Source organism: Podarcis pityusensis (genome assembly GCF_964106645.2).
Source record: "Podarcis pityusensis genome assembly, chromosome: 13".
Taxonomy (NCBI): Eukaryota; Metazoa; Chordata; class Lepidosauria; order Squamata; family Lacertidae; genus Podarcis; species Podarcis pityusensis.
Window position 1 is genome coordinate 18,209,396 of NC_138038.1, and position 12,220 is coordinate 18,221,615.

At 44.9% G+C, this 12,220-nt stretch overlaps 1 protein-coding gene across 3 annotated transcripts in view; it reads left to right on the forward strand.

The window, feature by feature from the left end:
• The window catches only part of LOC308462056 (parathyroid hormone/parathyroid hormone-related peptide receptor-like), a 31,597-nt gene extending 20,580 nt beyond the window's left edge, over positions 1–11,017 (forward strand). For all 3 annotated transcript variants that reach the window (XM_080979374.1, XM_080979375.1, XM_080979373.1), the window contains exons 7-15: positions 1,138–1,232; positions 3,094–3,283; positions 4,646–4,799; positions 6,348–6,408; positions 8,163–8,229; positions 9,108–9,202; positions 9,584–9,725; positions 9,818–9,859; positions 10,615–11,017. In XM_080979374.1, the coding sequence (XP_080835500.1) occupies positions 1,138–1,232; positions 3,094–3,283; positions 4,646–4,799; positions 6,348–6,408; positions 8,163–8,229; positions 9,108–9,202; positions 9,584–9,725; positions 9,818–9,859; positions 10,615–10,992 (1,224 nt within the window). In that variant the 3' untranslated portion in view covers positions 10,993–11,017. The remainder of the gene's footprint in view (positions 1–1,137; positions 1,233–3,093; positions 3,284–4,645; positions 4,800–6,347; positions 6,409–8,162; positions 8,230–9,107; positions 9,203–9,583; positions 9,726–9,817; positions 9,860–10,614) is intronic.
• Positions 11,018–12,220: the final 1,203 nt, after the last annotated feature.

The window sequence follows — 12,220 nt, forward strand, 5'->3', positions numbered from 1 at the left end:
GCTCTACAGCTCTGTAATTTTAACATCCGGACAGCCACAGGTTCTCCATCCTTTCCGTAAAGGCTGACAAGGGATGAGCATATGGAAATCAAATTGCAGAAGGAAATGAGGATATTTGGCCTGGGGGGGGGGGGCGGAACGGACTGAGGGAAGATAATCTGATCATTTCCAAAGATTTAAAAATAACCTCCCCAAAGGTGGTAGGGGTGGGATGCAATTGCTCACCCCATTTGCTATATTATCTGATAATTACACATCTGAAATGTTATAATTATCTACCGCAAGCAGAGAAGTAGCGTGTGTACTTTGAAATATCAATCAACAAAGCAAATCAGTGTTGCTCACCATAATTGTAGTCAACGTAATGAAACAAATATTGGAGAAAAAGAGAGACAGAGTGGCCAGACTGTTGTTTGGTTCCTAAGCCATTAAAGCAGGTGTCAACAAACTTTTTCAGCAGGGGGTCGGTCCACTGTCCCTCAGACCTTGTGGGGGGCCGGACTATATTTTTTTGGGGGGGAAATGAACGAATTCCTATGCCCCACAAATAACCCAGAGATGCATTTTAAATAAAAGCACACATTCTACTAATGTAAAAACACTAGACAGGCCCCACAAATAACCCAGAAATGCATTTTAAATAAAAGGACACATTCTACTCATGTAAAAACACGCTGATTCCCGGACCGTCTGCAGGTCGGATTGAGAAGGCGATTGGGCCGCATCTGGCCCCCGGGCCTTAGTTTGCCTGCCCATGCATTAAAGGTTCAGGCTAGCACTTTGAAACTTACTGGGAGCCAGCGAAGCTGTCGCCCCTTGCCCAGTCCCTCTTTGCAATCTGGCCACAAAGCCAGGGGCGAGTTGCAGTTTTTGAACTGTCTTCAACAGCAGCCCCATGCAAATTTGCCACTGCTTTAAGAGCATACCTTCAACAAGGTACCAGCAACTGGGGAACATAATTAGGTGGCAGAATTGTCTTCTTCAGAAAGTTGCACAAGAAAATTGCAACAGCTGGAGGATATTCTATTTTGGAAAAGGGAAAGTGCTTTAGATGGGGGTTCTTGACGTGGCGGAGCAAGTTGTGACAATGGCTGTGCAGTCCTTCTGTGCTGGAATGCCTCTCTTTTCCTCACGCAGGAAGTGTTTGACCGGCTTCGCATCATCTACACCGTTGGCTACTCCATCTCCCTTGCCTCCCTTGTGGTCGCCATGTGCATCCTTTGCTACTTCAAGTAAGGAGGGCAGTTCTTATTGATTCATTGCCCCATCCCACCCCCTGAACTCTAACCCATGGCCTTATTCTACAGTGGTACCTCGGGTTAAGAACTTAATTCGTTCCGGAGGTCCGTTCTTAACCTGAAACTGTTCTTAACCTGAGGTGCCACTTTAGCTAATGGGGCCTCCCACTGCTGCCGCCACGCGATTTCTGTTCTCATCCTGAAGCAAAGTTCTTAACCCGAGGTACTATTTCTGGGTTAGCAGAGTCTGTAACCTGAAGCGTCTGTAACCTGAGGTACCACTGTACTAATCATGGCCAGCAAAACTAAGAGAAAAACTATCTTGGTTTGGTTTCCTATGTGTGGTGGGGTAGACTTGGCTTGGGGTGGGGCCTGACAGGCTCCATAAAGGACTGCTGCTGGGCTGAGAGGGCTCCGTTTTTGTTTCTTAAATTGCTTTTATTTTTTATCTATGTAATTTTAAATTGTGATTGATATTGTATTCTTCGTTTCAGATTTTATGATTTATGTGGAAATTGTTTTCCATTTGGTTGTGTACTTTCTGATGTGCTTTATTTATTGCTTATGACTTTTGTTATGTTGGTAATTATGTAAATCTTGTCATGCTGTAAGCTGCCTTGAGCATTGTTTTAACTATGGAAAGGCGGCGTACAAATAAAATGATAATGATGATGACTTTGCTTACAGAACCTCAGGTAAGTACAGGTGGTGGCAAGATAGTTCTGTTCTCCCAAGGCACATAATAATAATAATAATAATAATAATAATAATAATAATAGCTTTTTCTGGGGGGAAGCAGGGGTATGCATACCCCTAAACATTTTGTGAATCTTTGTACTTTTGTACATGTGCTGTATTTATTTCCCCCGGTTTGAACTATAAAATGGTCATTTTCTTGAGTCAAAATGAGAGTACCCCTAAATATATATATATTTTTAAAAACCACTTATTATCATTATCATTCTTAATTTATATACCACCCTTCATCATAAGATCTCAGGGTGGTCACAGAATAAAATAGAAGATAAAAACACAAGTAAAAACAGCAAAACAATAGCCCTCCCTTCCCACAGGTACATTTAAAAGCCTGTAGAATATTAATCCGCCAAAGGCCTGATTGAAGAGGAATGTTTTTGCCTGGCGCCTTCTCAATAGAAGGTTGCTGTTGTTGTTTAGTCGTTTAGTCGTGTCCGACTCTTCGTGACCCCATGGACCAGAGCACGCCAGGCACTCCTGTCTTCTGCTGCCTCCAGCAGTTTAGTCAAACTCATGCTGGTAGCTTCGAGAACACTGTCCAACCATCTCGTCCTCTGTCGTCCCCTTCTCCTTGTGCCTTCCATCTTTCCCAACATCAGGGTCTTTTCCAGGGAGTCTTCTCTTCTCATGAGGTGGCCAAAGTACTGGAGCCTCAGCTTCAGGATCTGTCCTTCCAGTGAGCACTCAGGGCTGATTTCCTTCAGAATGGATAGGTTTGATCTTCTTGCAGTCCATGGGACTCTCAAGAGTCTCCTCCAGCACCACAATAGAAGGTGGAATCATGTAATAATAAGGAGCACAGCTGCTCATTATTTTGGTTATCTCATACTATTTTCTCCTGGCAGTGTCGTTTGGTGTTTAGAGTTCCAGACTGAGAATGGGGAGAGACCCAGGTTCAAAACCCTTCTCAGCCATAGATTGGGGTGTGTGTGTGATGGAGGCCAATCACACCCTCTTTCTCAGCCTAGCCTACCTCACAGTCATTGCTGGGATAAAAGGATGGTGTGGAAAATACGCATGGTACCTTGGAAGAGCGGGCAGGATTAAGACATAACATATAAATAAATTGAAATCCTCCGCTTATTAATGTGTGTTTAAGGCGGCTTCACTGCACCCGAAATTACATCCACCTCCATCTCTTTGCCTCCTTCGTCTGCCGAGCTGTGAGCATCTTTGTGAAGGATCTCGTGCTGTACTCGACCTTGCGACTTGAGGGGCTGCAAAAAACGCAGGACAGTGACTGGGATGCTGAAGATCTGAGCCTCGCCTTGGGATCCAGGACCCAGCTAGTAAGTCCCTAGTGTTTAGGTTTTGCTTCCCTCTTCTCGGTGTCTATTAAGAAGTGCGATGTGTGCCTTGGCTTAAAATCTTCCTGGAAGTTTTAGGGAACAAGGATACAGATTTCAGAACAGTCAGCTCAAGATGGTGTATATATATATATATATATATATATCTCCTGCCAACCTAGCAGTTTGAAAGCACAGCAAAGTGCAAGTAGATAAATAGGTACCACTCCGGCGGGAAGGTAAACGGCGTTTCCATGCGCTGCTCTGGTTCGCCAGAAGCGGCTTAGTCATGCTGGCCACATGACCCGGAAGCTGTACGCCGGCTCCCTCGGCCAGTAAAGCGAGATGAGCGCCGCAACCCCAGAGTCGGGCACGACTGGACCTAATGGTCAGGGGTCCCTTTACCTTTATATATATATATATATATATATATATATATATATATATATATATTTCTTATCTTATTTTTCAATCTTTATCACTTTATCTACATTTCATTAATTTCCTTATTACTTTTAATAATCCTTAACCAATAATTCTCTTCTCAATCTTCTCTGCAATATTTCACATAATCCTCCTTGCAAAACTTCTTGCAATCCTACTAGCGTAATCTGTTTATTACAATTGATTTTCAAATAGTTCAAGTATTTACTCCAGTCCTCTGAGAATCTCTGGTTCTGCAGGTTTCGAATCCTTCCTGTCATCTTATCTAATGGTTTCCTAATCAAAAATAATAATTAAAAAACCCAGCATTTTAAATTAATCAGCATTCCAGTTCTGAAAGAAAGAAAAAGTGAGATGGTGATCTCTTGGACTTGAATGCTGTTAATCTGCCTGTTCCTCCTATTAACCTCTAGTTAAGCAGCAGGAACAACAACTATTAACCAAAAAACCTTGCAAAAGATTTGAGTGTAACCAGTGGGGGTTGTCCAAAACTTGGTCCTAAGAAGAAAAAAGATATGATACCTTTTTATCAATGGATTGACAATATGACAAACATTCACAGCTTATGAACGGACTGCTTACAGGCGCAGACTTTGCTTGGATAACTACGATAACATTTGGAATGAGTTTCTACAGAATGTTGCAGGCTATTAACTACATAAGTATTAGGATAATAACACTGTATTGATTTATATAAGAATGTACGGAAGTATCTTAGATTGCATTTTTGTATATGGGTTTTCCTTTCTTATAATCACCTTCGTTTTTTTATTCATTTTTTATTCCGTTTTTTCTGTATCGCTTTATTTCTTTACAATTGAAATTATTTCAATAAAATACACCAAAGAAACACAAAATACTTTTTATTGGTCCTAACAACTACCACCACCAAAAAGGATGTTTGCTTCTCCTTTCTTTCAGGCAGGCTGCAAGGTAGCTGTGACCATCTTCCTCTATTTCTTGGCTACAAATCACTACTGGATCTTGGTGGAAGGTCTCTATCTCCACAGCTTGATCTTCATGGCTTTCCTCTCAAACAAAAGCTACTTGTGGGCTCTTACACTCATCGGGTGGGGTAAGCACAGTCCAGTTCAATCTCTCGGCTCCTGCTCTGACTATGAACCTACACAGGGAAGCTCAAACAGGGCAAGTGAAGGTCACAAGAGGCTGCCCCTGTATTCCCCAGAGTGGCTGGGGAAACCCAGCCAGATGGGCAGGGTATAAATAATAAATTATTATTATTTGAAAGGTCTCTCTCACCTCCTGTAACCACAGCTCTCTTTGACGATGCGTTTCCCTTCCTACCACCCATCATGTGGCGCAGAGGACGCGGGTGGCGCTGTGGTCTAAACCACTGAGCCTCTTGGGCTTGCCGATCAGAAGTTTGGTGGTTCAAATCCCTGTGACAGAGTGAGCTCCCGTTGCTCTGTCCCTGCTCCTGCAAACCTAGCAGTTCGAAAGCATGCTAGTGCAAGTAGATAAATAGGTACTGCTGCGGCGGGAAGGTAAACGGCGTTTCTGTGTGCTCTGGTTTCTGTCACGATCTCCCGTTGTGCCAGAAGCGGTTTAGTCATGCTGGCCACGTGACCCGGAAAGCTGTCTGTGGACAAATGCTGGCTCCCTCGGCCGGAAAGTGAGATGAGCGCTGCAACCCCATTGTCGCCTTTGACTGGACTTAACAGTCCAGGGGTCCTTTAGCACAGAGGGTGAGGTACGGTGGCCCAATGGATAGGGCCCCTGCACCATTCATAGTTGTGTAGAAGTGGGAACTTGTATGGCACATACAAAGTCAGTGAATACTAGAGTAGCAAGCATGGAGCCCTCCTGATGTTGTTGAACTCCAGTTCCCATCAGCCTTGCCAGCCAGCAAGGGCATTGGTCAGGGATGACATCACAAGACTGGTTTGATGCGGAGGAATGGTGGGAGGATGTAGCTGGGGAAGAAGGGAAGAAGGTTCAGAGCCAGGGGAGTGGTAGTGGGACGATGATGGGTAGTCACAGGGAGAATACTGGGAAGAGAAGGTGTCGGAAACTGATGAGGTCACAGGGTTTAGTGAGCGGGGAGAATCTGTGGCAGATAGAAGCCCAGACTCAGAGGCAGAAGCTGAAGCAGTAGAGGAGGGAGGCCAAGAAATGGAGATGGGTCTGGCTGGTGAAGAGGCAGGGGTGTCCTCCCTTCCTGCTGCAACAAGCTCCTCTCTCCCTCAGTCTCTCAGACCCAGGAGAAGCATGAAGAGGGGGGAGGAGAGGTTAGCTTCAGCAGGCACAGTCTCAGATTGCTGGGGGGAAACCCTGGAGAAGAGGGGATTTGGGCAGCTGTGGGGAGTCTCAGCAACTGCTTCATGGGGGCAAGACCTGCCAGAGAGGAGTTGCTGCGCTCATTAGGCCTGATACTCCTGTTTTTGCTCATGAAGAGTTAACTCCAACTTGCTCAGTGTGATTTACTGCTGGCTGGCTCCTGTCTTGACGATGGGAGTTGTGGTCCAACAACATCAGCAAGGTACTATGTAGCCGCCTCCTGGTGTATACTATTGGCCTCACATTTTCTCCTACTGTCCTTTTAAGAGCTCACTGGAAACCCAGATCTCTTTCTGCTTGCTTTTCTTTTTCTTTTTCCTTCGAGGGGTACCTGCTGTCATTGTGTCTGTTTGGGCCAGCGTCAGAGCATCCCTGGCTGATACACAGTATGTACTTTCTGCTTCTCTTAAAACACTATTCAGGGATATTGGGTAGGATGTGTTAGTGAGGAGAGGGTAAATTAATTGCTTTAGCCACTACCGTATAGGAACAGATTTTTAGATCTAATTTGCTTTTTTGTATCCCAAATGTTATGTGTGGACCTGATACGGAGAGCTGCTTTCCCCCCTGCATTAAAGAATATAATCTTCACAACCCCCCCCTCAAAAAAAACAACCCCACCCCTATACCTGGTCCATCTTTTATACAGGTACTAGTAAAATACGTGCTATAGTTCATAGATGGCCGAGTTTTGCAACAACAAAACAAATTGTAGTAACACAAACCTCATGTCCAACTTAGGAATGCCGTAGTCTAGTGTATGTAATTCAGGCCGGTGGTTTTACAGGAGTAATGCCTAAATCTGAACCTCTCTAGTCAGACCTCACCTGGAGTACTGTGTCCAGTTCTGGGCACCACAGTTCAAGAAGGACATTGACAAACTGGACCGTGTCCAGAGGAGGGCAACCAAAATGGTCAAAGGCCTGGAAACGATGCCTTATGAGGAACGGCTAAGGGAGCTGGGCATGTTTAGCCTGGAGAAGAGGAGGTTAAGGGGTGATATGATAGCCATGTTCAAATATATAAAAGGATGTCACATAGAGGAGGGAGAAAGCTTGTTTTCTGCTGCTCCAGAGAAGCAGACACGGAGCAATGGATCCAAACTACAAGAAAGAAGATTCCACCTAAACATTAGGAAGAACTTCCTGACAGTAAGAGCTGTTCGACAGTGGAATTTGCTGCCAAGGAGTGTGGTGGAGTCTCCTTCTTTGGAGGTCTTTAAGCAGAGGCTTGACAACCATATGTCAGGAGTGCTCTGATGGTATTTCCTGCTTGGCAGGGGGTTGGACTCGATGGCCCTTGTGGTCTCTTCCAACTCTATGATTCTATGATTCTATGATTCTATGAATCTTACTTCTGTCACGGGTTCATTAGGTGCTATTTGGTAAGCCACTCTCTTGGCCTCAAATATCAAAACTGTCATATTGGGACAAGCATACTTGGACCTCCCTTGCAGGGTTGGTGATAACGATCACAGTATTTACCTGTTTAAAATGTCATGTAAATGATTTGAATTTCTTAAGGCTGAAAGAAGCCAAAATGTCCTGAAGCTCAGAAACTCAAAAGCTGACCGATTCCTATTCTCTTCAGTAGCATAAGCTATAGGGACGCGGGTGGCGCTGTGGGTTAAACCACAGAGCCTAGGACTTGCCGATCAGAAGGTCGGTAGTTCGAATCCCCGTGACGGGGTGAGCTCCCGTTGCTTGGTCCCTGCTCCTGCCAACCTAGCAGTTTGAAAGCACGTCAAAGTGCAAGTATATCAATAGGTACTGCTCCTGCAGGAAGGTAAATGGCGTTTCCATGCGCTGCTCTGGTTCACCAGAAGCGGCTTAGTCATGCTGGCCACATGACCCGGAAGCTGCTCCCTTGGCCAATAAAGCGAGATGAGCGCCACAGCCGCAGAGTCTGCCACGACTGGACCTAATGGTCAGGGGTCCCTTTACCTTTACCTAGCATAAGCTATGTGCTATGCCATGTTTTTAATGCTTTTAATGCTAACACCGGGACCTTAGCGTGAAGGACAGGTAATGAAAAAATGAATAATAATCACGCAAAAAGGACTTGAGGCTCAAAGGTGTCAGGCGAGAGACCCAATATGGATATACCCCTTTGGTGCTTAACTTCAGCCTCTCCTCATCAGGTGCTGGGACCTCAGCGCTGGAAACATGAAATGGATCTACCAAGTTCCTATCTTGGCAGCAGTTGTGGTAAGATAAGAAGGGCACAAAGAGAGTACGAGACCACCAGCTTGCTGAAGCTAAGCAGGCCTGTGGGACTGATCAGCAGCTGGATGGGCGACCACCTGGGAACCACGTTTCCTGCCATGGGCTCTGTGATGGAAGGATTTGGAAAATGAATTTTTAAAATGCAAATTAGGGTGGGCTGGGAAGCAGGCAGTCAAGGTGTCCTTTGGGCCTGTTGCCGAACCACTTTGTAACTGATGAAAACCAGTTGAAAATAAAAAAAATGAAAATGTCTTCTTCCATATAAATCCTGCACTTGAGTTTTAAGATCAGCCCACGTGGTCTTGCAAAGGGTAGCATCTTTTGTGGATGGTAGTTTAGCACCCATTAGATGCAGAGTATTTGCAGCTGCTGCCTTTGTGTTATGGAATGCCTGCCCCCAGAAACATCACTTCGTCCCTCCTCTTTTCAAAGGCCGGGGACGATGACCTCATTCTTATTATACTGGCATTCTGCAAATTGTGCCCTCAATAGCAGAGGCAGTGGTTCAGAAGCTGCGGATGCGTTTGAGTTGGTTTTGTTTGGTTTGTTTATTACTGATTGTATTGGTTGTTGTTTGGTTTTTCAATGATTGCTGATCATCGCCACGTGATTTTATTGAGTTGTGTTCAATTAACTTTTATCCAGAGTTAGACCCATTAGAATTAATGACCACGAGTCACTTAGGCCCATTAATTTCAACAGGTCTTCTCTGAGTAAAAATAGTTTGGCTACAACCCATATGGGCCAACAGCAGAAATGCATTCTCTATAACACAGCAAATAAAAGGGAATTGAGGAATGGCATTTCACTGGCATGGAAAATGCCTGGCGCGACACGAAGTGTCTTTTTATTGCTGGCAGGTGAACTTTTTCCTCTTCCTCAACATTGTGAGAGTTCTTGCATCGAAGTTGTGGGAGACAAATACAGGGAAATTAGATCCCCGCCAACAGTACAGGTATGTAGCTTGGAGCAGCTGAAACAGACCTCCCAGTGTTAGCACTACAATGAATAAATACTCTCTTACTGAAATATGTCCCCCTTTATTAATGCTCTGTTAATTTCTGATTGCCTAGAATACTGAAACTTCTTCCATGCTGGATTTCTGTCCTGCTATGTTCTTCATCTTCATTTGACTTAAAGCTGGTTCTTGCTGTTTATCAGATCATTTATCTGTGTTATTATGGTGGTTTCCTCTTATGTGCCGTCTTCTTCAAGCTTCTACCCTTTTAAGGTCTCCACCCATTGTTGCCTCCCTTATTCCCCATCACGGGCCCTTCAGCTCTCCTCTTGGACGATCCAAAAATGGAATGACTGCACAAAATCCTTTTCCTTCCAGGAAGTTACTAAAATCCACCCTTGTTCTGATGCCCCTCTTTGGTGTTCATTACGTGGTGTTCATGGCCATTCCTTACACAGCTGTGTCCAGTGTCCTCTGGCAAATACAGATGCACTACGAGATGCTCTTCAATTCTTTACAGGTGGGTCTTCATGGCGGGTGAAGCCTTTTGTGTTTGGTCCATTCAGTCACAGCTATTTCCATCTATGGTTGTCTCTTTTTTTCTATCGACAGGGTTTCTTTGTGGCTTTCATTTACTGTTTCTGCAATGGCGAGGTAAGGAACATTTCTTCCGAGATGCACGAATATTTAGCTGCGATCCTCTCTTCATTGGGTGTATTCTGCACCTTGTGCACGGGGAGGGGTCAACCTCCTTCCCCATGCCCGGTATTTCTTCTGCCTGGAGAATATGGTTGCGATGATTTCGTTTCCAAAATGGAAAATATTTCCCAACACCTATGCCCTTTGATATGGTATCCTCCTGATCTTTTATGTACAGGGGGCATTGGAGTTACTCAATGACTAAGAGCACTCTCTGAGTGGTCAGATACACAGCATGGGCCTTAATGGAATTAGGCACCTCCCCTTTCATAGAACAGTTCGGGAATGGGGGTAGCAACCCACCCATATGCTCTTAGCTGGTGCAAAACTGAAACTTTTTCATACTGGAGAAGAGAGGGAAAGAAATTGGACTGTAGCAGGGATGGGCAGTTAATAAGCCATTGTTCTGCTTTTACCAGCTGTCGAAGTACAGTGGGTGCTCGGGTTGTGAACGTGATCCGTGCGGGATGCACGTTCGCAACCCACAGCGGCACGTCTGTGCACGCGCAGGTTGCAATTCGGCGCTTCTGCGCATCCGCCGAAACCCAGAAGTAACCCGTTCCAGTACTTCTGGGTTTCGGTGGTCCGTAACCTGAAAAAACGCAACCTGAAGAGTCTGTAACTCAAGGTATGACTGTACTGAGAATGAGCAGGCGGGCGGTGGTCTTTTTCTAAGTTGCATTCCCTTAATAGTATGCCTCTACCGCCAGGTGCAAGCAGAAATTAAAAAAGACCGTTTCCGGAGAAACCTGGTGCTGGACATAAAGCAGAAGACCCGAGCTGCCAGCGCAGGTGGGAGCTACTCCTACGGCGGGCTTGTGTCCCATGCCACCAACAGCGTCAGCTTGAGTATGGCCAGCTGGGGGGTGACTTCTGCAGCAGTCGTTGCCATGCCTCTTGGTGCCAAAAACTGGCTGATCCACCTTGCCCCCACTGCCGCTGCCCCAGAGTACACCCCGGCTTCCTCCACCTTGGATAATTCTCCAAGTCAGGAGATGATGCAGAAGGTCCTTGAGGAGAACATCGGGGCTACAGCCTTGGAGGGGAAGCACTCCTGCTTGAAAAAAGAGCTGGAGACCATGCTATGAAAGGGAACAGAGAAAATGTAATTTTCTAGGATCAGAGTAACTAGGCGAGTGAACTGTCTAAGTTTCAATCTTGAGCCAGGTACCACTATAGTGATTAGGAAGTCTTTATTCTACTACTTACGTCAGTATGGAAAAAGGGTTCCAAGTATTTGCCATTTCAGATTGGTTTAAGCTTGGTTCTGGATGCTGAAGGGTACTGAGGGAGGTAGTGGTTAGGTGGATTGAATTGTTCTGGTTAGTTCGATCTGCAAAGCACATGACACGCCTTTTCAGAAATTCCAATCGTCCAAAATATATCCATCTCCCCACCTCACTTTCAGCCTCCTCAGCAGCAATAAGCAAGCAAAGGAACCATTCCTATTCCCATTTTCTGCTGTGTTGTGTTTCATCTGTGTTAAAATAAGGCTTTTGTTAGTTGATTGCAACCCCAATTTCAGTAAGTAGGCACTGAGTGTTAAGAGCAAAGGTGTTGTTGTTTTTTAAGGCTATTTTGATGTAGTGCTAACATGAGAAATAAAATATTAAAGCTGGTGTTTCCTTCTAACGAGTAGTACTTTTTGCTTAGTCCAAATTCTCTCAATAGCTCTAAAAGGCATCACTATCAAGACTGACAAAGGCAAGTTTACTCAACCACCAATTCCTGTAATTAAGTGATAGCCCTGATTCTGTTTTACAGAATGGATTTTTTTTAAAAAAAGTGTTCAAACAAGCTTGCCATTTTTCTGCAAATCACCCCCCGCAATATGAGAGGAAGTAACAGCTTACTACTTTGCTGTCTCAGAACCAAAGCAACTGCTCTTGCAGTGAACAACTGGGCAGGATTAGATGAGACGTGAGAAATTCTCAAACATAGGCATACTTTAGTTCAGCACCTTGCAGAATACCTGTCCAAGGTAACTATGGGATCACTTTTTCTTTACCATCCAACTTGCATTTTGAAACACACAGTTGTTGCTTTGGAATATAACAAAATGATGCTGAGAGAGACAATTTACAAGGAAAAGCAGTTGGTAGCAAGAGGCGTGCTTAACCTTGTGGGGTAACAGACTTGAGCAAACGTGGCAAGGAGTATGTTGCAGAAGGTGGCAAAAAAACTCTCAGGGTCCCCGGGCCAATTTGATGTGGGCAAGGAAAAAAATCCCTTTCTGATTCCCCCCTCCCCAATTAGAGCAGTCAAAGGTGATGTTGTTTTTAAAGGCTATTTTGATGTAGTGCAAACATGAGAAAT